Raw genomic sequence first — 25,126 nt, 5'->3', positions numbered from 1 at the left:
TATAAAAGTCCATCTGTTGGATAAACTGTATTTTGACTACTCTTATAAAGGTAAAAGTTGTTAATTTCTTTGTTTTCCATTCCTTTTTATTCCTACTTTGTCATTGCTGTGAACATCATGGGAGTCCAGCTAAAAGGGGAAGAAAAAGAGAAGAAATGTGTAGGTGGTGGGGACCACCAGCAGAGATTTTTTACTGAGTTTCTGAAAATACCTAGTTTGAGTCTATAGAGGGGCTTATAATCAACTTCTGTCATCCTTACAGATTCTCACAGACTCACTGGACAAAAGATGTGGAAAATGCTGGGAATAAACCTCTAGAGAAGCTCTTTCAAGTGTGACATATCAGTGCTCATGTATATTAATGGTCAAATCAGTACTGGAGACAGGTCTATCATTCCACTCCTTCTTTTCTAGGAATTTTGGCAACGTTTCTTTCCTCTCTTGTATACTCTGTCTTATCCTGAATTCTATGTGAGGAGGAGAGGAAGACTAAGCCACAGTTAATAAGGAGCTTTACTTAGGATAGATAAGCCAAGAATTTCCTTTAATTTTCTTAACATTTTTCTCTCCTACTGCAAGTAATTTATGTTTCAATTAATATGGACAGACTAGAGAGAGAAAGAGGAATAAATCATTGTTCTTAGATCAAATGAATACAGAAGACATAGGATATTTTTTAAGCAGTGTTTTAAAGCTGTCAGACATAGTAAGGATGTAACAAGTGTTGACTTTTCAAATAGGAGTTTGAGCAATTCCAGCTTTCATTTGGGGTGGGGATAGGGTTAGATAAGACTTAAAATCTTGGAAAGTATTTTCAAAGCATTATATATTCATAGTTTTTAAATATGTAATGCAAGCCACTTATCCATGACACTGAAAAAAAAATTTCCTACTTTATTTGGGAAAGTGGATCCTAAATAGCTGTGTTATGTTGCAAAGGTTCTATTCATGGTAGTTTTAAGGTCACTGGGGGCAGAAACAATGTCACCCCCTTCATGCTTTGAGCATGTAGGGAGTTAGTGAACAATTGTTTATTGATTCAATCCATAATAAAAGGAAAATAAGAACAGCAAGAAAAAAAAATAAAATGCTCAGATGTACTTCTTGTGCTATTGCCAAAGGCATGTTAGTCATCAGTCCCCTATTCAGTTTTTGTGAAGAACGGGTATGCTTTCTCCCACATGCACCCCACATTCCTATCACAACAAAGTATCAGCAACAGTATTAATGGCAGTGACTATCATTTAGAGAGTACATTCAAATGACAAGAACTTTAATTTTCTCTAGTCTTTGCATTCATCTGCAAAACAGAAATAATTTCCTTTTGTATAGCTAGGTAAACACATAAAATGAGCTACCTTGCAAGGTCGTACAGCTAGAGAAGCAGTACTGTGTAGTATTTAAGCACAGGAACTGTAGCATCACATACTCATTCATTCCGGATCCAACTACTGCCATTACTTTTTCACCTCTCTAAGTTTTTGTTTTTACCACAAAGTGATGACTAGAATCATATCTTTCCCATTGGATTGTTGTGAATATTGAATAAGATACTCAATGGAAAGAGCTTAGCAAAGAGTTTGGGGCATATGGAGTACACGCATACACATAACCCTGATTTTCCAATCATGTTGTTGTTGTTGTTTAGTCGCTAAGACATGTCCAACTCTTTGCGACCCCGTGGACTGTAGCACGCCAGGCTTCTCTGTCCATGGGATTATCCTGACAGGAATACTAGAGTGGGTTGCCATTCCCTGCTTCAGGAGATCTTCCCTACCTAGGGATCAAACCCACGTCTCCTGCATTACAGGCAGATTCTTTACCACTAAGCCACCAGGGAAGCCCAATCATGTTGGTTCTTAGAAATGCATGTTTCCCATAAGTACTATGACCATAAGTACTCTCTCTTCACTTCTATGTTTTTGCTAATTTATCTGTTTTTCACCATCCAGCTAATATTTCTTTTTCTGGAACACAGTGTGAACGGAGATAATTATGTTTGTATTTATCCTTCAAGTCTAAGGATAACTTTACCAAAAATTATCCCCAAAGAATCCAGGATATAGTTCTCTCATACAACTTATTCTGTGTTTCATGGTACTTATTACCTATCTGTCTATGTCCCCCACTAGACTGTGCGAGCTCAAAGATAAGAACTAGGTTGTTCTTACTCAATATCTTTCAACACCCAAAACAGGGCCTGAGTGATGGGACAGACTCAACAAAATGTTGGAAGGATGGGTAAATGGAGACATGGATGCATGGAGGAAATGACTAAGCCATCAACACTGCCATGGATGCATTCCAAACTGGAGGGTAGGCACTGAGTGAAAAGAAAAATCGGAGATTCAAGAAACACATTACCATGTGTGCATTTATCTGAGTTCCTTCCCATGGGGTAAAATACAAACTAATTTTGTCTATGAAAGACAATGTGTAAGTATAAAAAAATTCAAAATCTTTCCTTTCTATAATCCCAAGTCTATGGGAGCCTAAGTATATCTCAAAGCAAGGACGCTATACTGCTCCTAACACTGCAGTAATACGTGGCATCACTCTCTGTAGATCACCCAGAGGCCCAGTGCTCCTGGGCAGTGCCTCTCAAATTTTAGGGACAGTATTTATTGCAGGTGAGGTTAAAATACAGACTCTTGAAAAAGAACAGACATATGTATATGTAGAACTGAATCACTTTGCTGTATGCCTGAAACTAACCCAGCATTGTAAATCACCTATACTCCAATATAAATCACCTATACTCTAATATAAAATATAAGTTAAACTTATAAAAAGGCAGATTCTGATTGAATGGTTCTGGGAATATATAGTTTTTGTTAGGTTTTACTCTGTCTGGGAGAAAATTTCACAAAAATTGTGGGCAGAGTTCAAAAACCCAAAAAACTACAGTGAGGCATTTTATTCTAGGGCATGGTAACCAGCTCCAGTATTTTTGTCTGGAGAATCCCCACCAACAGGGGAACCTGTCAGACTACCGTCCATGGAGTCGCAAAGGGTCGGACCTGACTGAGTGACTAATCACTGCACAGCACAGTGTTTCTCAACTTTGGCTGTACATTAGAAAGATGCGGGAAGCTTCTAAAAAGCATAGTGCAGACCAATGGTCATCTTTACTCCTTCCCCCCACCAATTGATCAGAATTTGGGAAGGTTTCTTCCATGAGATTCCGTTACAAAGCTGTGGGAACCAGGGTTCTACCACCAGTCCTCCAGCGCCACTCAAGGGGCTGATCCAGATTTCTGATTAATGTTGCATCTGTGACAAGATAAGTACCCAAACCAAGTAAGAGTTTAGAAACTTTTACAGCAATGTGACAAATTAAGTTTATGCTTACTGAATCTAGCAATAAAATAGATGAAATCATTTAAAACAAAAAGCAGACTTCCAAAGAAACATTTTAATTACCCTGCCTCAAAGAGGCATTGTGAATACACCCATCTCTGGCATGGAGGATTGCCCGGACCCTTCTCTAAGCTGTTAGCTCTCAAAGCTGAAACATCGAGGCCAATAACTGCTGGGGCAAATTACTTGGAGACATGGGCACAACAGGGTTAATAAACAGGACTGTGGTAGGTGGGGTTACAAACCAGGAACACATGCCCTCCAAGTTAGATAGCTTTCTTTAATTGCTCTGAAAACAAACACACTCTCACATAACACAGAAGGTGAGAGCTGAATGAAGTTTTCTGGGTAATGGCTTGAAATGTTTTCCTTATGAGAAGTGGTGTTGAGTTACAGTGTGCAGACGGAGAACTGGGAGGAGAGAAGCCGCAGCCCCAGCTGGGCCCCCACCTTTCCTGGGGCTTGTAGGAAGGTGGACATGGGCTCGTGGAGATGAGATGAGTGATCTGTTGAACTGTCTGGTGGCTGGAATCGACTGCTCCCAGAGTGGCCAAAGGGCAGTATCGAGCAGGGCTTCTCCAGGGGCCAGCTGGGCAGGCACGGATGCTCTGCCGTGGAATGCCACGCAGGCAGAGACTGACAAGCGGCAGGAGCTGAGCTCTCCCCTTGGACGGCTGCTTCCTGCTGTGTTCACGGGAGGGGGGCGCTTTCTGGCAAGTTGGCTGCTGCAGCTGCTGCTACTGCTACTACTTCAGCTCCCTCTCCACTCAAGGTAAGCAGGCGCAGAGGGAGGGCAGGCTGCAAGGGAAGCCTTTGTACCATGAACAAGATCCGCAAGTTTTTCCGAGGAAGTGGGCGAGTCCTGGCATTTATATTTGCAGCTTCTGTCATCTGGCTGCTCTTTGACATGGCAGCTCTCCGCCTCTCATTCAGCGAGATCAACACTCAGATCCTGAAGGAAGACGTTGTTCGGAGGGAGCGGGCAGGGTTCAGAGTTCAGTCAGACCAGGTGAAGAGCCTGGACAGCAGCAGGAGCGCGATGAAGCCCCCACTGAAGGGATACGGGAAGGGCGTGTGGGGCAAAGAGAACTTTAGGAAGACTGAGGAGAGTAAGCTCAAGGTCGAGGATGATTTGGACCAAACCCAGAAGGAAAGGAAAGTACAGAACGCCCCGGGAAGAGGCAAGGTTGCGCCTTTGTGGCATCCTGCATCTAGGCAGACTCACCCAGTGACTTTGACCAAGTGGAAGACAGAGGGGCGAGACATCCGACCTGCAGTTTCCTCTCTCCCCGTGACACCAAAGCAAACGACAGCTCAGGGGCTTGAGAAAACTCCATTCATTGTAGCAAGGGGAACTCCACTGGCCAAAATATCTGTGCACACAGGACCTGTCGCTATAAACAAGCAGGGCCCAAAGAGCCATGGTCTCAACAGTGACACATCAAAGCAAGCAGCTGAGAGGTACCCAGATGTGACCGTCAGTCTTGGTAATGACAGATCAAAGCAGCAGTACCACGCAGGAGGAAATGAAAGGACCTACCCTGCCAGCCCACCAGTGCCAAGACCCAGGGAAGCCATTGCTTTAAATAAAACTGAGACTCAGAGCAAAGAACTGAATGCAAATAAGCACAAAGCCAATAAGAACCTTACCTTTTCCAAGTTCATCGCCAATTCAGATCACTTAAAGAAGCAATCTATTAATGAGATACAGTGGGGAGGCTTGCTGAAGGATGACGGAGCCAAGCTGGCTGATGGGAAGAAACTCCATTTGTCTGAAAGCCATGTTGTAATTATAACCAAGGAGGAGGAGCTAAAGACAGACACCCAAGAGGTCCCCAGTTCCAACACCAAAACTATATCTCCTATAGTAGTGGGCAAAAGCCAAGAGAAACTCACTGGCAGGAAGAGCAATGAGGCATCTTTCTCTTCACTTGCTCTTCAGAGAGCAGCAGTGTATCAAACCAATCAAACCTTAACTGGGGGACAGGAGTTAGTAAGGATCAACTTAACTGCCAAGACCCAGCCTGCACGACTCAACCAAAGTCAGACAAAAGCCCTTTCCTCTGAAGATGGCAGAATGCACCGTGTGTTAAGAATTGATGTGACACTTGCTCCAAGGGACCCCAAAGCTCCAGGTCAGTTTGGACGTCCAGTAGTTGTTCCCCACGGAAAGGAGAAGGAGGTGGAAAGAAGATGGAAAGAAGGAAATTTCAATGTCTACCTCAGTGATTTGATCCCAGTGGACAGAGCCATTGAAGACACAAGACCTGCTGGGTAAGACCCATTTCTCTTCTCCTTCCTCAGCCCCAGGTATTTCAGGTCTTATATAGAAAAGATTTATTTCTAGATAATTCTGTGTGATTTTTGGTTGCCTAGCGAATTAGAGAAACAGTAATCACTAGGCAGAGTTCAGATAGTCTACCATCCTCCCAGAGAAAAGTTCTGCCATCTGTAGACCCAATGAACTCTCTTTACTCCTTTACTTCTCTGAGACTTTGGCCCTCATCCCTGTTAGCTCATGGTTCTGTTCCCTTTTCTGTATCAAAAACCCACTAAAATGATAAGAGGAGCTCAATTCCTAATAAGGTGTATATGAATGGTAGAGCTTAAAATGTAATTTCATTAAAACAGTGACAATGAAGTGAATTCTCAATTTTGGAACTTTTTATTACTAGCAAGTTTGTCAGAAGTCTATTTGGAAAAGGAGCATGGAGAAGGAGCCTTCTAGGCCTCTCTGAAATCATATTTTAAGCAGTAGAATTCTGCCTAATTGTGAGTAATGATTATCATAATAGCAAGTGAAGACATGACTCTACTCCCTAGAATTTAATGGCCTTTAAAGATGAGGATGGTAGATAGCTCAGGAGCTCAGCAATGCAGGAATAATAATGTTGGAAAAAGTCAATCAGCTAATAAGTAGCAAACACCTGCAGGACACACAAGAATATATTTTATATTTCTAGAGTTTCACCATTTATGAAGCAACTGCATACAAATCACATGAACTTCATAAGAGCCCTGCAAAGGAGGTGGCAGATATTATGGGGTCAAATGAACAAGTGAGGACACTCAGAAACTATGTCACTTTCCCAAGGTAACCGAGCTCTACTGCTGCCCAATGAGTCTTCGTGAACCAGGTTTTAAAGAATTAAATTCCTGTAACTGAAAGGTAGATCACAGAACCTGATCTGATTCAAACATAGTTAGTTCCTGGCTCTTTTTGGCCCACTCATAAGTGAAGGTATGAGCCATATGTTGTAGCCACATGTTCAGTACCCATTAATTGTTAAAAACAGTTCCATATATGCCTTGATATTCGATTCCTGAGCCAAACAATGTTTGCCAAGAAGTTGAAATTAGGGAGTGTCAATTCAGACTTACAATATGTGGTATGTAAATAATGCCCTTTTTTGGCCTCTGTAAAAGTAAACAACTCTTCTTTGTGATCTGGGTATCAGTGTTACTAGGAAGAAGGCAGATAGAGATGTGCCTGTATTCATACTGGGAAGAAGGGCCTCTTCATTGTTAATGAAGTTATGATGTTAACTTCATGATGATGAAGTAAATGATGTTAATCATTTGCAGCTCTTAGCCATTGGCAGATGTCTATCGGCCATGCCTTAATCACCTGTTTAGAACAATCACTCTGCCATTCATGTTCCTCTCCCTGCTGAAACTCACAACCTTGAGGAGAACACAAATATACCTAAAATCCCAAAATAAAAATGAAGAAACTGAGGCCCTGGTAGGCTGTATTGTCTGTATTCATAGAACTAGTCATTGTAGAGAAATGATTAAAACCCATGCTCAAAATTATGTTGTGCTATTGATCGCCCATCTCTTGCTAATTACAACGAAAAGTCCCCCAAATCATGTTGGACCAGCTTTGATCTGAAATCCCATATATCACATGTCAAATATATCACATATATTTATGATATACTATATCACTATATTGGGGCTTCCCATGCAGCACAGTGGTAAAGAATCCGCCTGCCAATGACACAGAAAAGGCAGGTTTGATCCCTAGGTCAGGAAGTCCCTGTAGTAGGAAATGTCTACCCACTCCAGGATTCCTGCCTGGGAAATCTCATGGACAGAGGAGCCTGATGGGCTACAGTCCATGGGGCCCCAAGGAGCCGGACACAGCTGAGCAACTGAACACACACACACTTATCACTATATTACTATATATATATATATATATATATATATACTATATATGGCATATTCAAATATGCCAGTATATAGCATATACTATATATGCCACTATGAATGGCAGATTACTTTACATACCCTATGTAGCTTATACTAGATGGCCATATACTATCCATGGCAACTTTGAATACAAAATGCCAGGGAATGAAGTAGTAAAGTAGCTTTATTTTAATATCCCTTCTGTGGTCTGGCAGACTGCTATGGAGCTTGGGGGAAAAAAATCAGACACTGCACAGAAGTCCAGGCTTCAGTTCCAAACCAGAGAAAGGGCAATTGTATGAGAGCCAAAGCAAGCCATAATGATGTTATCGTCCGTGTGATTTATTGGAGGCTCAATGGCTTCCAGTGCTTGTTATTTTCTAAAATTTGATCTGTGGAAGCTAAGGGTTGCTGCCCAGGAAAGTCACAGTCAGGCTCTCTTTTCTGAAGGAGGCTGTCCCAACTGTAGGAGAAAGTGACACGTGTGCTTGAGAGCATGAGTCAGACAGCGTGTGGCCAGGGCCCCTCCCTCTTATCACACAACCCACCTTGGCTAAATATAGGTGCCCCTAGCAAGCAGCCTATCTGATGCTCTGCTCTTCCAACAGGATGGAGGCGACAGTTTAACCAACAGGGATCCTATGTACAGAGCCCCTTTTGTGCCATTCTTACAGGAAAGAGAATAGATAATTTTTCTTTTCTTTTATCCAAACACTGACTACAAGTATGTGCAAATTATGTATTCAAATGGATAAAGGTTGGAAGAAAATACAAGTGAAAAACATTGATTCTTCAGGTTGGCATGATTTAAAGTTTTCTTATTTTGATTTTATTTTTTTCCAGCTTTGCTCAAAAGGTATATGAGATGCTTATAAGTACACACTTACAAGATTTTTTGAGATAATAATTTCTAAAAGTCTGCGTGGGGGAAATTGCTATAGAATATAGTAAGAATATATATATATATGTGTGTATGTGAAAGAGAAGGGGGGAGAAGAGAAAAGAAAGAAAAAGAAAGAAATCTATAAGAATACAGAAGAACTGGGCTTAAAATTAGTTGCAATAACAATCCACTGAAACCTTTAAACTTTAAGAGATCTGGGAACTATCTCCCTTACTGCTTCTTTCATTTCCCCCAAATTTGTATCATAACTGGCTATTGAATATACATTGAATCAAAACAAGGATTAAAAACCATAGGTTTGCTAGTATGTTTGTTTTGATTTAGTTCCCCCCTGGTAAAGATAATAAGTAGTTACTAGTTCTTAAGAATGATGATTTAAGTGATATGCTAGGATGAAGGTAACATAGAGAAGAGAGAAGCAGGATTTCTAGGACAACTTCTCCTGCTCTTGTTCTAAAATCAGACTCTTTTTAAAACCTGCTCTTCCCTCCTTTTCTCCTGAGTCCCAAAGAACCATTCTAAGGTGTTGAAATGCAGTAATGGCCTTTTTCAAAAGCACAAAACTGTCATCAGCATTATTTTACTCTCCTTTTTAGTGCCACCCAGATTTCTACCCCTTGCCCTGTGGCTATCACTTATGGTTTATGCCAGTCTCTCCAATGTGGGCCTTCAGCATAAGGATAGTTAGTCTCATGATCTTTTTCTACACATCAAGTTCGTTACTACCCACTGATGTTTTTCTTAACTGGTCCCCTCCCACAGCTTCCTACTATCCTCACCTTGCAGTCTTCACCATTTCCCCCCAAATGCTAACCTGACACTGCTTGACATCTAACTGTATCTCACCTCCACCTGTACCGTGATTTGACTGTAACCTCTGTGCTTCGATGACCCTTCATGCTCTTGTTGTTTCTAAAACACTCCTTACTGTGTGCTCTTCACTAACCAGAGCCTTGAGAATCTGTTTCACCTTGTCAGTGACATTCAAAGCTTCAGGAAGAAACTCTGTCATTTACTTCATTTTGTATCCCCTTAGCACAGAGCACCCATGGTGAAAAACCCACCTGTCAGTGCAGGAGATGGGGGTTTGATCCCTATGTTGGGAAATCCCTCCAGGGAAGATCCCCTGGAGGAGGAAATGGCAATGTACTCCAGGATTCTTGCCTGGGGAATGCCATGGACAGAAGGAACCTGGAGGGCTCCATTCATGGGATTCCAAAAGAGTCAGACACAGCTTAGTGACTAACCAACAACAGAACTGAGCACAGGGCTGGGCACTCAAAAGATCTGAGTTTATGCAATATGGTTTTAAAGACAAGTTTCTCTTAAATGATTTTTGAAAATTGATACAATTTTTAAAAAACAAATGATAGATGCCTATTCAAATTAGGTTTGTGAGAAGTCATTTTACAAATTAGTAATAATGACTTAATACTAACTTCCTAATTTTTCATTTTGGATCTATAGAATATGTTAGTGTCTTGTTTAAGGTAAATATGTCCTCTTCTAACACTATGATCTATTCATTAAGTCATGTTTATTCACTAATTCATATTTCTGTTGTTGTTTGTCTTGCATTTTAATGTTTTGATTTTCAATAGATGAAAATCTCCTTGCTTCATTCATCAGAAAGTTTTCTGCCCGTAAGTAAAATGTAATTTCATTTTTGCCTAGAATTTTTGCCTATAAAAAATATGCTTCAAATAAAATACTTTTTTGACAGTCATTTCACACTTCCATATTTAACCCTTTCTTTATAAAAAGATAATCCTTGCAGTTCCTACTCGTATTGAAGCTTGGTTTAGCCAGCAATAATCAATAAACCCACACAGGATTTACTAAGTCAGAGTCCTGCCTACTAGAAATGCAAGCCAATTCTCCTTAGAGAGGTCTGTCCTGTGGCCTACAGCTAGAGGGAAGATGAAACTCCAAAAAGGAACCTATTTTAAGAGTGCACTTCCTGAATCTGCATTTAGAGAAAAATGACTCAAGGACATGTTTGCTGCCAGCATTTAGGTTTTTAGAGGACAGTAAGAATTACAGCATGTTCCTCTAGCGCTGCGGCGTCGTCATGATGTTAGTCGATTGTTTAATTTAATGCTTTGCTTTTCCTACAGTATTCTGGCAAGCCCCTCAATAAAGCAATTAAAATGGGCCTATTCTCTTAGCCCAGAGCTGGGACTGTCAACCAATAATTTGATTCCTTCCTACACAGCTAAAGAGAGTTTTCTTTTGGCACATATGAAAAGCAAAAGATAGCACCATGCATTTGCCACAAACCAGTCTAATTTACTGAGGGAAAAGAAAAACCTTTCTAGATCTTTAATTTCTGTCTCCCCTGTTCTTCCAATCCCAGTGAGGTCAAAAACCACAACTAATGAATTACTGGAGGAGGAGCTTGAAGAGAGAAAATAGACTGATCACATAGCTTTCCACACTTCAGGCTTCTAAATGTGTGTACCAGGCTGAAAGAAAAAGAAACTTAACAGTGAAATGAAGCTCAATATCCTTAGTTTTACATTGGATTAATATTTCAGGTGGTGAAATGAGATAGCTTTTGTGATTTCAGTGATAGGAGAACATTATCTAAAACTGACTGGAAATGCTATGAGATCTCCCCAAGAAACCAAACAAGGTGGAGGGGGGGAATCTCAGAAGATGGATTTTAATAGGTTATTTCCTGCTTTTTCTTCTATAAATGTACACAAAGCAATGTTGCATGTGGCTCTTGAATTGTACGTGTGTGTACACGTTCATGCTCATTTGTGTGTTTGTGCGTGTTAGAGGGCAGTGTGCCATTTCACTAAAAAGTTGTATCTGAAAGCTGGAAATACACAGCAGAATTTGTTTAAAAGGTGCAAGATAGACCATAACAAAACAAAGGTTAGATGTGGCCAAAAGATGACTCTAGAGTTTTTGGTGTTTTTAGTTATCACACTCTCCTCACAATTAGGGGGGTGATAAGGACAGAAATGATCAGAAGGTATAAAACACATTTCTGCTACTGACTTGAAGAGAAGAAAACAGGTAAGAAATTACTAATTAATGTAAAACTGACAAATAGTAAAGCAAATCAATGACTTTGTCTCCTAAATATAGCCAAAGACCCGGAAATATTTATGGGAGAAAGGAATTAGTAAATGCAAAAATTTGAACCTGTGTACACTTCTTTGTACAGACCTCATCCAAGGCCCAATTTAACCATCATAAAATAATTTATTGAATTCTTACAGTGATATTGTAGTGAGTACTCTTGTCCCATAAAATAGCTTTCTTTTGAGCTGTTCTGGGTGAACCATTCAGAGCAGAGTTTCCTAAGAAGAGAACAGTCAAGGCTCAGAAAATTGGGGAAAATAACAATGTTTAGAAGCTCTGTTTTGTTGTTTGCTTTCAGAAGGAAGGGAGCTTTTGAGAATTTCCTCTTTGTTAAAAAACAATCTATATTATTCTATTCTAAAATACCCTTTAAATTGGTCCCACTTCTAAAACATTAGTGTAAGGATATGTGTGAGAAGGAGCTATAGAGAGAGAAGCAGAGTATTCATAAAGGGCTTTACTACTTGCCTTGTCATTTGTTACTTAAAACCATTCCTCAAGACAGGTACTATCACCATCCCAGGTTCACCGAAAGAGAAGCTGAGACTTAGAGAGGAGGCTGAGGTCTCAGATGGCGGTAGGTAAGGTGGTTGGGGGCAGTTCATTCTATTCCATGTCTGTTTGCTCCCTGCTTGTCATAACCTGGGCAGCTGGGACCTTTCATCTTCCACATACATCATCTCATCTGATCCTTAAAACAGCCATACCAGATTGATAAAGTGATACAGATGAGCGAACAAAACACGGGGAAAGATAACCTACCCAGGGACTCACAGCTCGTGCGTGGCGAGGTTGGGATCCACCCCTTAAAGGATAATAATCCTATAGCCCAGGCTGCCTCTCACATCAACACCTGCTCTGCCCTCAGGGCGACCATCCTATCTCCGCCTCTCCCGAGGTTGTCCAGGTCTCTCTCAATGAGGGAATCTCTCCCTTGCTGAGCCTCACCAAAATGGTGCCTATTTATGTTCCAGGTAGTGATTGTGTGTGTGTGTGTGCGTGTGTGTGCATTTGTGTGTTTTATATGTGTGTGTTTATTCTAACCAATCCTCCCAGCAACATTATGAAAGACATACTTTCATATGTGATTTACAGGTCAGAAAAGTGAGACTCTGAAAGAATAAATGATAGATCTGCTGTCCCAGCAACCTAATAGCAGATTCGCAGTTCAAAAGAAAGTTTTCTGTCTAATTCTAATGCTCTTTCCATTGGATACAGCTCCTCCCTCCTTTGTTTCCCTATAATTATATGACTTTAGCAGAAATTAAAACAGCTGTCTTCCTTATACTTGGGAGGGAGTGGGGAATAGAGTCAAAGGTATTTGAGGAGAATTAGTTTTGCACATCAGTTGTCTTGTCAGGGAGAAAATTTATAGGAAATCATCTTCTATTCAGCATTAAGCAAAGATGATTCTTTAAAACTGCCCAACAATCACAGCTTAGCAGTGAACAAGTATCTCTGAGCTCCTTTCTACTCTGCAGTCTCACATCTGAGTATAGATCCTGCCTTCAAGGCAAATAGAACAAAATGTTCCTCGGAAGTAGAGTGAACTACTCCGGCAAGGACGAGAAAAGCTGAGCCTGGCCTGAGAGTGGGCACAAGTGTTTGAGCAGCAAACCAAAGGTAGATAAAGACATGGGGAGAAGGGTAAAAAGAGTGATCCATTGAGAAACAGAAAAATCTGACCTGAGACTGGAGAGAGCACAGAGGGTGGAAATGAGACCACAGAAATAAGCATGAGTCCAGATCAAGTAGGACCTTGTTAAAGTTCTTCAAGGACCAATGGGAAAATACCCAAAGACTTAAAACCCAAAACAACAATTTAATTTACCTTTTCTCAGATGTCTTCTGACACAGAGGGAAGCACTAATGGGTGAATGAAGCTAAAATTGCATAGAACATCACAGAATATTAACATTAGATAAAACTTCCCCCAAAAGATTTCTAATCCCACCCCTTACATTACAGAGAAGGCTGAGGAGGGAAGTGACTTGCCCAAGGTCGCAGGACCCTCCAGGAGAGACAGAACTACCCTCAAGGTGCCTTAACCTCAACCTAGAACTATTTCTGTCACATCACGCCACCTCCTGCTCTCCCCTCTCCCATCCATCCCCACTCTGACAGCTGCCTGCTCAACAGACTGTTGTCAAAGTGGTGAATGCTGTGGCTGGTGGCTTCTATTTCTAAGCCTTAGTCCAGTAGCTTTGACAGGTAGATGGCTGCCTCAAGATGACAGATTCAGCCTTTGGAGTGTGACTAAAATCTTCTCACTTAGTAGTCATAGGCAATTCTGATTAAATGTCAGGGCTGGACTTCCCCTGGTGGCTCAGACGGTAAAGAAACTGCCCACAATGTGGGAGACCTGGGTTCTATCCCTAGGTTGGGAAGATCCCCTGGAAGAGGGCATGGCAACCCACTCCAGTATTCTTGCCTGCAGAAACCCACAGATAGGCACCAGAGGAGCCTGGTGGGCTACAGATCATGGGGTCACAAAGAGTCGGACACAACCAAGTGACTAAGCACAGCACAAAACATAAAAGAACAAAACATAAAAGTAAAAGTTTTGTAGAACAACTATACCCCCTTATCAGTGAGAAGAATAGAAGAAACCCAAATAATTCTAAGGTCTTACAGAAAAGAATATAATTCTGGACTGTGCTCCTCAGCTAGATGCTCTATTCTCTTTCTGATCCTCCTGAAGATACCAGAGGTTGGGGAGGAAAGGCCCCAGAACGCTCACACTGAGGCAGTAGTTGAATTGCAAATAGAAGCTGAGAGAATATTCTCTTCAACCTTCTGTTCAAACCTGCGAACCCTGAGACTTGACCCACATAGTCCATTTTGGCTGTTTTGGAATAAAAATGAAAAATTCATAGACATGAGGGAATATTATCGTCCTCTCAATCATCTGATTTAAAACCTTCTTTATTCGGTAGGATACATTCAAAGCAGGTTAGTGGCTGGGCCTTCGGCACACGCGAGGCAAGAAGGCAAAACACATCACTTTCTGAGTCTCTTGGTAAATGATGAGTCCTTGATGATTTTGGATTAAAGGACTGCCTGGGCAAAGGGCAGTGCGCCCAGTCAAAATGCGTGCATGTGTTTTGTGAATAATCATATGACCTTGCCCGTTTTTGGTTTATTCTTCTTACCATGGAGTTTACAAAGTACTTTTATCTCCATTGTCTCATCAAATTTTTACAGATAGTCTGTGATGAAGGCACTGTAATTTCATCCTGAAAATGAGGAAACCGAGGTTCTGAAAAGTTCTGACTTGCCCATAGTTATGCGGTCAGTAAGTATCAGAAAGGTCTAAATCCTGAGTTCCTTGTCATCCTTGTCAAGTTCAGGATGTGTCTGTCTCACCACAGTAGTGTATCCACAGTGGGCAGGACAGGGGAGTCCCCACATTAGTCTCCATTTGTTTTTAGTACTTGGATTGACTATAGTCATCTTTGGGTTAATCTGTAAGTATAGCACAAGGTCTGCAGACTCTAAATACCTCCCTTGTGCCATGCATGGGCATATAGGATACATATATGATTTCTTAACCTCAAAAAAGATTTTAAAATCAGAAGTATCTCACATTAACTTAGATTTTACCTGAGCTGCAACTCCTCCTTCCAATATAGCAGAAAGGTTTCCAATGGGCAAATTGGAGGAAAGGAAATTTGCTTCAGTTGGGTCAGTGTAGGATAACATTTAAATAGTTTCACCACCTATGGGAAGTCGATGACAGTTAGTGTGTAAGAATGATGTAAGAGTTAAAAAGACCAAAAGACTTTCCAGTTTAACACACTGTACCTTTCAACAAAACAAGTATGCTGGGTTTTCTAGACACCTGAAAACATGTTTAACCTGTTTAGTGATGCAGAAAACCAGGTAGCTTTATATGCAGAGTGGCCAAGCGTCTCAGCCACCTGAACCAAGACACACGACAAAGCTTTGTATTTGAAGCCCCCCACATCTCTCTCTGTGTCCCTCTTCCCCATCTTTAATGTCACTCTCTTTTCCAGGCACCATATGACCTGTAAACATAATCTTCCACAGGATCACCCTCAGTGTAATTCCCCAAATGCATCTAAAATATATACTTGTTCATTACTGGCGGGGGTGCCATCTCCTGGGATAGAAATCTACATATTCATCTGTGAAATTCTTCATGATATATTGAGTCCTGATGGGGAAATTAAAGCATCACCTAAGGTTGAAAAGTGAGGAGGGGCATATATTTGGTGAAGACTGCTGCCTTTCCCAAACCTCTCAAATTTCCCAGGGTTCTGTCAACTCTAATTTCAGAGTGGTTCACATTACCTCCTAGAACTTTCTTCTAAAAGAGACCAAAACTCTACTGAATTATACTGTGAAAAGATCCATCGACTTTAGCCTGCTTGCTTAATTCTCCCCAATGTATTTTCATTTGTAACTAGATGTTTCTAAAGTCAACCACATTTTAATGATATAGCAACTTTGGGATTTCACAACTAAGACTTGTTGATTCACATAGCTCAGGCAGAATTTATGCAGCTGACTCTTCCTTTTTAGAACTGATTTATTTTTTTTAGGGACAAATGTCATAAAGAATATTTAGGTGTGAAATGTGTATTTCCCATTCATTTATACTATAAAATTAGAGATGAGGGAGTCACAGGAGGTCACTGATGTTGTCTATACTCTTCTTTCACTCAGGCTAATCAACTCCTTTTCGCTTTACTTCCTCTTGCCCAACTTAGAGCTGAAGGTGGACTCTTTAACCATACTACACTAGTACCTTCAAAATCTTCTACCGCTTTTGTTTCTACCTCATTTTCTCTGATGATCCCCAGATATGGATTAAACCATCTGTTCATATTTCCATACACAGCCTTCCTAATGAATGGTGCTGGATAGGTCATTTAACTTCTCAAGCTTCAGTCTGCTCTGTTTGAAGAACAATATAATAGTATGCATTTCAAGTAGTTGTTAAAGAGATTGAATTTATGTACATAACAGTATTTTACCAACTGTAAAGTGCCATGCAAATGTGTTTTTTTTCTATGGTTTTTACTCAAATATTTTTTCATTTGTGGACTAAGCACAGTGCCATTATGTTGTCTCGCAGAAATGCCTGCTTCCACAAAATGCCACATCTAGTTATTCTTGTGGATTTACGACTTCCTGAATAGCTATTACTGGAGCCAAACTGGACCAGACCTCGAGTCCCAACTCCACCATTTACTAGCAGTATAATCATGGCATAGTCTCCCCATGATTTCAATTATTCTTCTATAAAGAGGGAAGAAGAGATGCTGTTGGTTTGAGATTTAAAATGAAATAATGCAGAAGGCTGATAATATTTATTTATGATCATCATAATTTAATTATTATATTACAGAGAGTATGTGAGTTAGAAAAATGACAAATACTCTTTGTGCGTGTCCACTGGGTACCATCATGTGAAGAGTTACCCAGGCAGGAGACGGAAGACTGCCAGCAGTGAGGCTTGATGCACTTCAGGGTATGGAGGAAACCCAAGACCAATTACAACCCACCTGAATACCAACTCCCACTATAGCCATGTTCTCATTTCCATGCCAGCAAAATTATTTCAACGTGGCTACCCTGGAGCACAAAGAGTCTCAGCAAGGACCCCTTAAATAGATATGGAAGCTATCTATTTAAGAGTTTAAGCAGTATATAATACATATCATATATATCCATAAATACATTGACATGCAGTGGGAAAGAATATTTTCTTTGGCACTTGGCAGAAGGCGACTTGAGAAGGCAATCATAAACTGCTTTGTAGCATTAAGTGAATTAATGTTAATTAAGTAACATTAAATAAGAGAATAGGAATGTTCTCTTGTGGTCTATAACCTAATTAGGAAAGCAATAGCTACCATTTGGTGAATTCCTGGGCCCAGAAACTGTGCTAGATATTTCACATGCATTCTAACTAAGCTGTAAATCTCTTTTCAATAAGACACGTAACCTCATTTTACAGATGAGGAAACTGAGGCACAGAAAGATTGAGTAAAGAATCTAGATGATAATTTGAAAAATTTTGGTGGTGAGCTTCAAAATAGTGTCTTCACCACCTATAACGCCAGTGTCCTTTCCACTACAGGGTGATGCCTTCACAGGAAGTTCTCATGTCTTGCATGGCTAGGTCTCTTAGCAACAGTTGTCATTGGGCCAATGCAAGAAACAACAGGTTTGATCCCTCAGTCAGGAAGATCCCCTGGAGAAGGAAATGGCTACCCACTTCAGTATTCTTGCCTGAGAAATCCCATGGACCTAGGAGCCTGGCGGGCTACAGTCCATGGGGTTGCCAAAAAGACAAATAACTTAGCAACTAAACAAAAACAAAAATCCTTCCTCTGCTCTTTATTTTATTTATAACTCTCTCCAACATAAGTGCACAAGAAAATCATCATATAGATAGATGGATACATAGAGAGATGATGTGTGCATGCTCAGTCACTTCAGTCATGTCAGACTTTTTGCAACCCTATGGACAGTGGCCAGCCATGCTCCTCTGTCCATGGAATTCTCCAGGCAAGAATACTGGAGTGGGTTGCCATGCCCTTCTCCAAGATAGATGATAGAGAAACATAAAGAAATAGATAGATGATAGATGGATGGATGGATGGATAGGTAGGTAGATAGATGATTGATAGATAACTTGAGTGTATGTGTATTTACACACAATTGCACCTCGTGGATTATTTTTAGAGGACTTACAACAAGAAACATTTATTTTCTCATAGTTCTAGAGCCTAGGAGGGCACCAGCGGCTTGGGTTTCTGTGAGGCCTCTTTCCTCAACTTATAGACAGTCACCTCTCTCTGTGTCCTCAGAGAGAGAGAGAGAGAGTGCTCCATTTCTGCTGTCTTCCTTTTGCACCTTGTGGATCTTGTTGGCACACCTTTTGTGCTCTGCTTGTATTCTGGCCCAGGTGTGCAGAGCAACTTGTTCACAATAACCTCCCAACCACCAGTGTCATCATGTGCTTTGTGGATGAGGTGTGGTCCACTCTCCTGAGGTCTGTACATAGCGTCCTCAACCGCTCTCCTCCCCACCTCATCAAGGAGATTCTACTGGTGGATGACTTCAGCACCAAAGGTAAGAAAACTACCCCCTGGAAAATCGAAGTTTGATGTGAGCCAATAACAGTTTGGATACAAAAATTACAGGATACTTTGATAAGGAATGAATGTTTTATAAATGCCCAATCATTATTTGATATTGTGGCTTAGAGGCCTAAGTCCAAACATCTGTGGATTACAGAAAGTCAGCTCAACCATCCATGGCCTTGTCCAGCTAGTCACCACAGACTCTCCTTCAGCTTTGACTTCTCTGCTGTGTAGGAGTGATTTTCTAATTACAGGTCTTTGGAGATGGGTACTTTGAGGTCTTGAAGACCAGAAGATGTTCTCCACAATTGCATAAATACCTTTTTGTGAAATCTAACAAGCAAAGATGCCACAATTAACAGAGCTAGTTATAGAAGATAATGAAATGTAAGCCCTACGGCTTCTACTTTATTATATGTTCAGCAAAGAGTTGAGAAGACAAATTGCCAATGGGACCAGAAAAGTGAGGTTCCAACAGAGTTCAAAGGCAGAAGTCACCACTGTCTTTACTTTTGTTTTGTTTATTACAGTGAAGAATCTCTCTCTTTGGACTGTTAAAAACTGGGTATGTAAGAGGTTCCATGACTAGACCACATTACAAAAATCCCCAAATGCAACCCACTTCAGAAAAATTTAAAAAGTAGCAAAGAGACAGCAACCTTAATAGAACACTTTAGCCTTGGTCATGACATCAAGGACATGAGTCAGTATTCAGTTCTGTCTCTTAGAGTGCCTACCAGGGTCACACCAAGCTCCAGGAGCAGGGAGATATGTAAGGAAAACTGGCTGAAAACTTTGAGAAGTGGTCTTGAAAGCATCAACAGAAATAGAATCTAGTTACCAAGCAGGTAACAGTTCCTTTAGGAATGGCCTATTCAGATTTTGTGGCCCCGAAGGATCTATGAGGTCCTCTCTAAGAGAAAGATGACACAATTAGTAGAAAAGTGAGCAGCAGAAGTATTCACAGAAGCCATTCCTATCTGGGATATGTCAATAGCTTAATCATACACAGAAGTAACTCTAAGCTACAGAAATATACACCCCCCAAAAGAGCAAGAGAGCAGAGGTGTGATGGAGAGGGTGTCATAGTAGGAAGTGACAATGGTCTTAGCCAATTGCAGCTGCAATATCTTTCTTTTGCAAATTTTTCAATTTGCATACAATGCATAGTCTCTCTCTTAGGTCTTAGAAGAGGACTTTACAAGGGGAAAAGTTTGTGCAAAAACTGAGCTTCATTTATTTCAAGGTAAATTTGTACCTGTCCTGACAAATCCTCAGAAAAAGTAATAACTCACCTACACTGAAAGGCGGATCTGAGTTTTAGAAAAACAGAAACTTGGAGTATTGAACCCAGACAAAAATCCATCTAAGAAAATGACATCATAGCTCAAAGAATAAAATATAGTGACTTTTACTTTTATATAGTAAATGTCATACTTTTGGGAATTTGATCTGGTCTTATCCAGATCTTATTTTAAAAGTATTTCCTTGTCTATTTTCTCCCTGATATAGACTACCTAAAAGATAACTTGGATAAATACATGTCTCAGTTTCCAAAAGTTCGGATTCTTCGCCTCAAAGAGAGACATGGCTTAATAAGAGCCAGGCTGGCAGGGGCACAAAAGGCAACAGGTAAGAAGCTGCTAATTTTTTATTTTGGCTACATCTTTATTTTAGTTTAATATTTTCCAAATATACATCAAATTTGAAATAATAGTACAATGAGCACTCCTATGTCCATCATTTTATTCCACCAGTTTCTAACTTTTTGCAATAAGTATCCCACTAAATTGTTTTAATGACTCACTGAGGGGTCACAACTCTGAAAAACACCAGCTAGGTGCATTTTAATTACTTGCCACTATTCAGTAGAGGGCATATTCCCAAACTATCATAGAAGGACTTTCTTTTTCCTAATTAACATTGCTGTGGACCTTTTTATAAATGATAATAAAAATGAATTACCTAAAAAAGAAATGGGAAAAATATATAGCTATACGTACAATTATATATACGTATATCTAGATATAAACATAATTACATATATGTGGGTATGTGTCTATTTTAACACTCATATATATGAAGTAGACAACAAATTAACATATTACTCTGACAAGCTACCGTGAAGTTTCAAAACATGTGTTCTCAATTTCTGTCCCTGTCTCCCTATGGATGGCAGTATCTATGACCCACAGGTAGAGCAGCAATAATGGAGGGGTAATTTTTGAGTTTGGAAAGAAGCAGAAAGATCTATTTGAATTGGGTTAGTAATAGACTCATCTAAGGATAAATCCAGTGGCCCTAAAGTTCACCTGAAACCTGTGGGGAGTTTAAGGAAATTCAGGGTCCTGCACCAGCTTTAGTTCAGTTCAGTTCAGTCGCTCAGTCCTGTCCGATCTTTGCAAACCCATGAACTGCAGCACGCCAGGCCTCCCTGTCCATCACCAACTCCCGGAGTTCACCCAAACTCATGTCCATTGAGTCAGTGATGCCATCCAACCATCTCATCCTCTGTCATCCCCTTTTCCTCCTGCCCTCAATCTTTCCCAGCATCAGGGTCTTTTCCAATGAGTCTGCTCTTCACATCAGGTGGCCAAACTATTGGAGTTTCAGCTTCAACATCTGTCTTTCCAATGGACACCCAGGACTGATCTCCTTTAGGATGGACTGGTTGGATCTCCTTGCAGTTCAAGAGTCTTCTCCAACATCACAGTTCAAAAGCATCAATTCTTCGGCACTCCGCTTTCTTTATAATCCAACTCTCACATCCATACATGACTACTGGAAAAACCATAGCCTTGACTAGATGGACCTTTGTTGGCAAAGTAATGTCTCTGCTTTTTAATATGCTATCTAGGTTGGTCATAACTTTCCTTCCAAGGAGTAAACATCTTTTAATTTCATGGCTGCAATCACCATCTGCAGTGATTTTGGAACCCAAAAAAATAAAGTCTGACACTGTTTCCCCATCTATTTCCCATAAAGTGATGGGACCAAATTCCATGATCCTGGTTTTTTGAATGTTGAGCTTTAAGCCAACTTTTTCACTCTCCTCTTTCACTTTCATCAAGACGCTCTTTAGTTCTTCTTCACTTTCTGCCATAAGGGTGGTGTCATCTGCATATCTGAGGTTATTGATATTTCTCCCAGCAATCTTGATTCCAGCTTGTGCTTCTTCCAGCCCAGCATTTCTCATGATGTACTCTGCATATAAGTTAAATAAGCAGGGTGACAATATACAGCCTTGACGTACTCCTTTTCCGATTTGGAACCAGTCTGTTGTTCCATGTCCAGTTCTAACTGTTGCTTCCTGACCTGCATATAGGTTTCTCAAGCTGCAGGTCAGGTGGTCTGGTATTCCCATCTCTTTCAGAATTTTCCACAGTTTATTCTGATCCACACAAAGGCTTTGGCATAGTCAATAAAACAGAAGTAGATGTCTTTCTGGAACTCTCTTGCTTTTTCGATGATCCTGCGAATGTTGACAATTTTATCTCTGGTTCCTCTGCCTTTTTTAAAACCAGCTTGAACATCTGGAAGTTCACGGTTCACATATTGCTAAAGCCTGGCTTGGAGAATTTTGAGCATTACTTTACTAGCGTGTGAAATGAGTGCAATTATGTGGTAGTTTGAACATTCTTTAGCATTGCCTTTCTTTGGGATTGGAATGAAAACTGACCTTTTCCAGGCCTGTGGCCACTGCTGAGTTTTCCAAATCTGCTGGCATATTGAGTGCAGCACTTTCACAGCATCATCTTTTAGGATTTGAAATAGCTCAACTGGAATTCCATCACCTTCACTAGCTTTGTTCATAGTGATGCTTCCTAAGGCCCACTTGACTTCGCATTCCAGGATGTCTGGCTCTAGGTGAGTGATCACACCATCATGGTTATCTGGGTCATGAAGATCTTTTTGTATAGTTCTTCTGTGTATTCTTGCCACCTCTTCTTAATATCTTCTGCTTCTGTTAGGTCCATACCATTTCTGTCCTTTATTGGGCCCATCTTTACATGAAATCTTCCCTTGGTGTCTAATTTTCTTGAAGAGATCTCTATTCTTTCTCATTCTATTGTTTTCCTCTATTTCTTTGCATTGATCGCTGAGGAAGGCTTTCTTATCTCTCCTTGCTATTCTTTAGAACTCTGAATTCAGATGCTTACATCTTTCCTTTTCTCCTTTGCTTTTCATTTCTCTTCTTTTCTCTGCTATTTGTAAGGCCCCCTCAGACAGCCATTTTGCCTTTTTGCATTTCTTCTTCTTGGGGATGGTCTTGATCCGTGTCTCCTGTACAATGTTAGCCAAGGCTGTAATTCAGGGACCGTTCAGGGCCCGCACTGAGCAGGCTGACCAGCCTAGTGAGTGCTCCCAAGCTCCCCCGGGCACTCCCCAGCCCTCACAGGTCGAGTACAGGCAGCAGGTGGCTCTGGATCTGAAGAGTCTCTGTAATCAGAGATCTGCATTGATGCCACTGCAGAATTTTTCTGGAATGCATAACCAAGCAAAGAGATCAAAGATAAGAATCTGAATCCAGAATCTGATAGGCCTTGAGCTACTGGTTTATCCTTTAGAATTCAGGGAAAAGAGAAGAGGAACCACAGGCAAGGTTGAGATCAGCTAGTCAAGGACATGCAGAAGCAGAAGTCGAGTTGGCCCTGTTTTGGTCTCAGAGTACTATCAGGCTCTCTGAGAGTCTTTTAGAGTCTTCCACAAAGAAATAAGGGCAAATCTATAACTCTATAACTTCAAGCAATGTCTACATTCAGGCTCCAGGGCATGATAGATTCTCTTGATCTGATTCAGTCATCAGTTGTTTACTCTGAATGAGGAGTTAGGTCAAGCAAGATTTCAAAAATTAAAAGACAGGCCTTGGTCAGTGGGTCTCAAGGGAAAGTCTTTTACATAAAGGCAACAGAAGTAAAAATAAATGAGGTAATTTGGATAGAAAGAACAAGCCAGATATCATGATAGTGTTGAGCACACCAAGCCAGTTATAACCCTGACGAGAGCAGCCTGCAGGTGGGTAGGTTTAATAGTGCTCTGATTCTGGAGGGTTGGAGTAGAGATCAGATTCTCATTTCCTATATAACATGGCAGTTAGCAAAATAGCTGTAATGCTGTGAGCATTCCTAAGAATCAGTTGGCTAATTTTAAATATGTGGACAAGTGACGTCTAACTTCTGGCCAATGCTGACATTCCCTGAAGAGCAACAGTCCTTTTATAAATTTCTACAACTCGTTTCTTCTGCAGGTCAAACAGGTAGCTTCCTTAGCATCACTTATAAATCATTCTTTAAAATTAAATGGGCAGCAGGTCCACATTCATTAAGGAACTCTAAACACAACACTATCACCAACTGGTGCTGGAGCAGTATCCTAAGCTGGTCAGCTAAATCTAAGGGAGATCAGTGCTCAACAAGGAGCCACAGCTATTTGGCACATTGAGCATGTCTGAGTTGGCATAAAAAAATTGAAAACTAAGTAAGTTACCACCAAACCATCTGCATACAATCCAGTATGTCTGAAATCTACTCTCAGAACAACCTTCTAGGTAGTTATCAATATGGAGTTAGTTATTTTGAGCTCTATCCTGAACAGTTGTTGAAAACCAGTCATCGTAGCAGCTATTAGGAATCTAGGTATTAGCTATACTTTAGAAATATCTCCATAAGGTAAAGCTCAAAGAGATTAAGTAATTTATCCAATGAGGCCAAGAAAAGCAAAGCTACAATGAAGGTAGTTCTGGGGAAATTCAATCCTATGTCATTTCACCATGCCCACAAGTGGGGAAATAAATGCAGGTTTGAGGATCCATCTTGCTGCCACTGAGGACTGAAGAAGTAGATCCAGACCCTTTGACCCAGTAAACCTGCCATGGAGACAGGGAAAGGCAATCTAGCAGAGACTAGATTCTTTAAACCCCCGGACTGAATGGACCAGGAGTAGGAGTGGTGAGAGAAAGAAGACAGACTTTCATAGATTCTATGCCGCTAAACCATTTGTGCATAGTTGCTCAATCATGTCTGACTCTTTGCAACCCCATGGACTGTAGCCCCTGCCAGGCTCCTCTGTCCATAGGGATTCTCCAGGCAAGAATACTAGAGTGGGTTGCCATGCCCTCCTCCAGGGGATCTCCTCAACCCAGGGATCAAACCCAGGTCTCCTGCATTGCAGGCAGATTCCTTACCATCTGAGCCACCAGGGAAGCCCAATAAGACTAAGCAAACATACTTGTATACCCTATACACCTAGATGAACCCTAAAAGCCTTCCCAGGATAAGGAGAAGTCTATGCAAGAGGGCACCCTTAGGAAACTATAGCTTCCATCATCAAGCAATCCATAACTCCTGGAAAATAGGACCCCCCCTCCAATCCCAGCATGATCAGGAGATGTATGCACCTCCAAGAGTAGTGGATGAGATGGGGAGGGGGCTTCTGGCTAGCACAGCCTGTT

At 40.9% G+C, this 25,126-nt stretch overlaps 1 protein-coding gene across 1 annotated transcript in view; it reads left to right on the top strand.

Annotated features, from left to right (window-relative positions):
• Positions 1-4,009: 4,009 nt before the first annotated feature.
• GALNT5 (polypeptide N-acetylgalactosaminyltransferase 5) overlaps positions 4,010-25,126 on the top strand; it is a 41,481-nt gene continuing 20,364 nt past the window's right edge. Inside the window, exons 1-3 of the mRNA XM_061135019.1 lie at positions 4,010-5,634; positions 18,498-18,664; positions 20,188-20,307. Of these exons, the coding sequence (XP_060991002.1) occupies positions 4,181-5,634; positions 18,498-18,664; positions 20,188-20,307 (1,741 nt within the window). The 5' untranslated portion in view covers positions 4,010-4,180. The remainder of the gene's footprint in view (positions 5,635-18,497; positions 18,665-20,187; positions 20,308-25,126) is intronic.

This window comes from Dama dama, chromosome 33, assembly GCF_033118175.1.
Source record: "Dama dama isolate Ldn47 chromosome 33, ASM3311817v1, whole genome shotgun sequence".
Taxonomy (NCBI): Eukaryota; Metazoa; Chordata; class Mammalia; order Artiodactyla; family Cervidae; genus Dama; species Dama dama.
The sequence above is the reverse complement of the archived record's forward strand: the minus strand, read 5'-3'. Positions and strand labels throughout refer to the sequence as shown.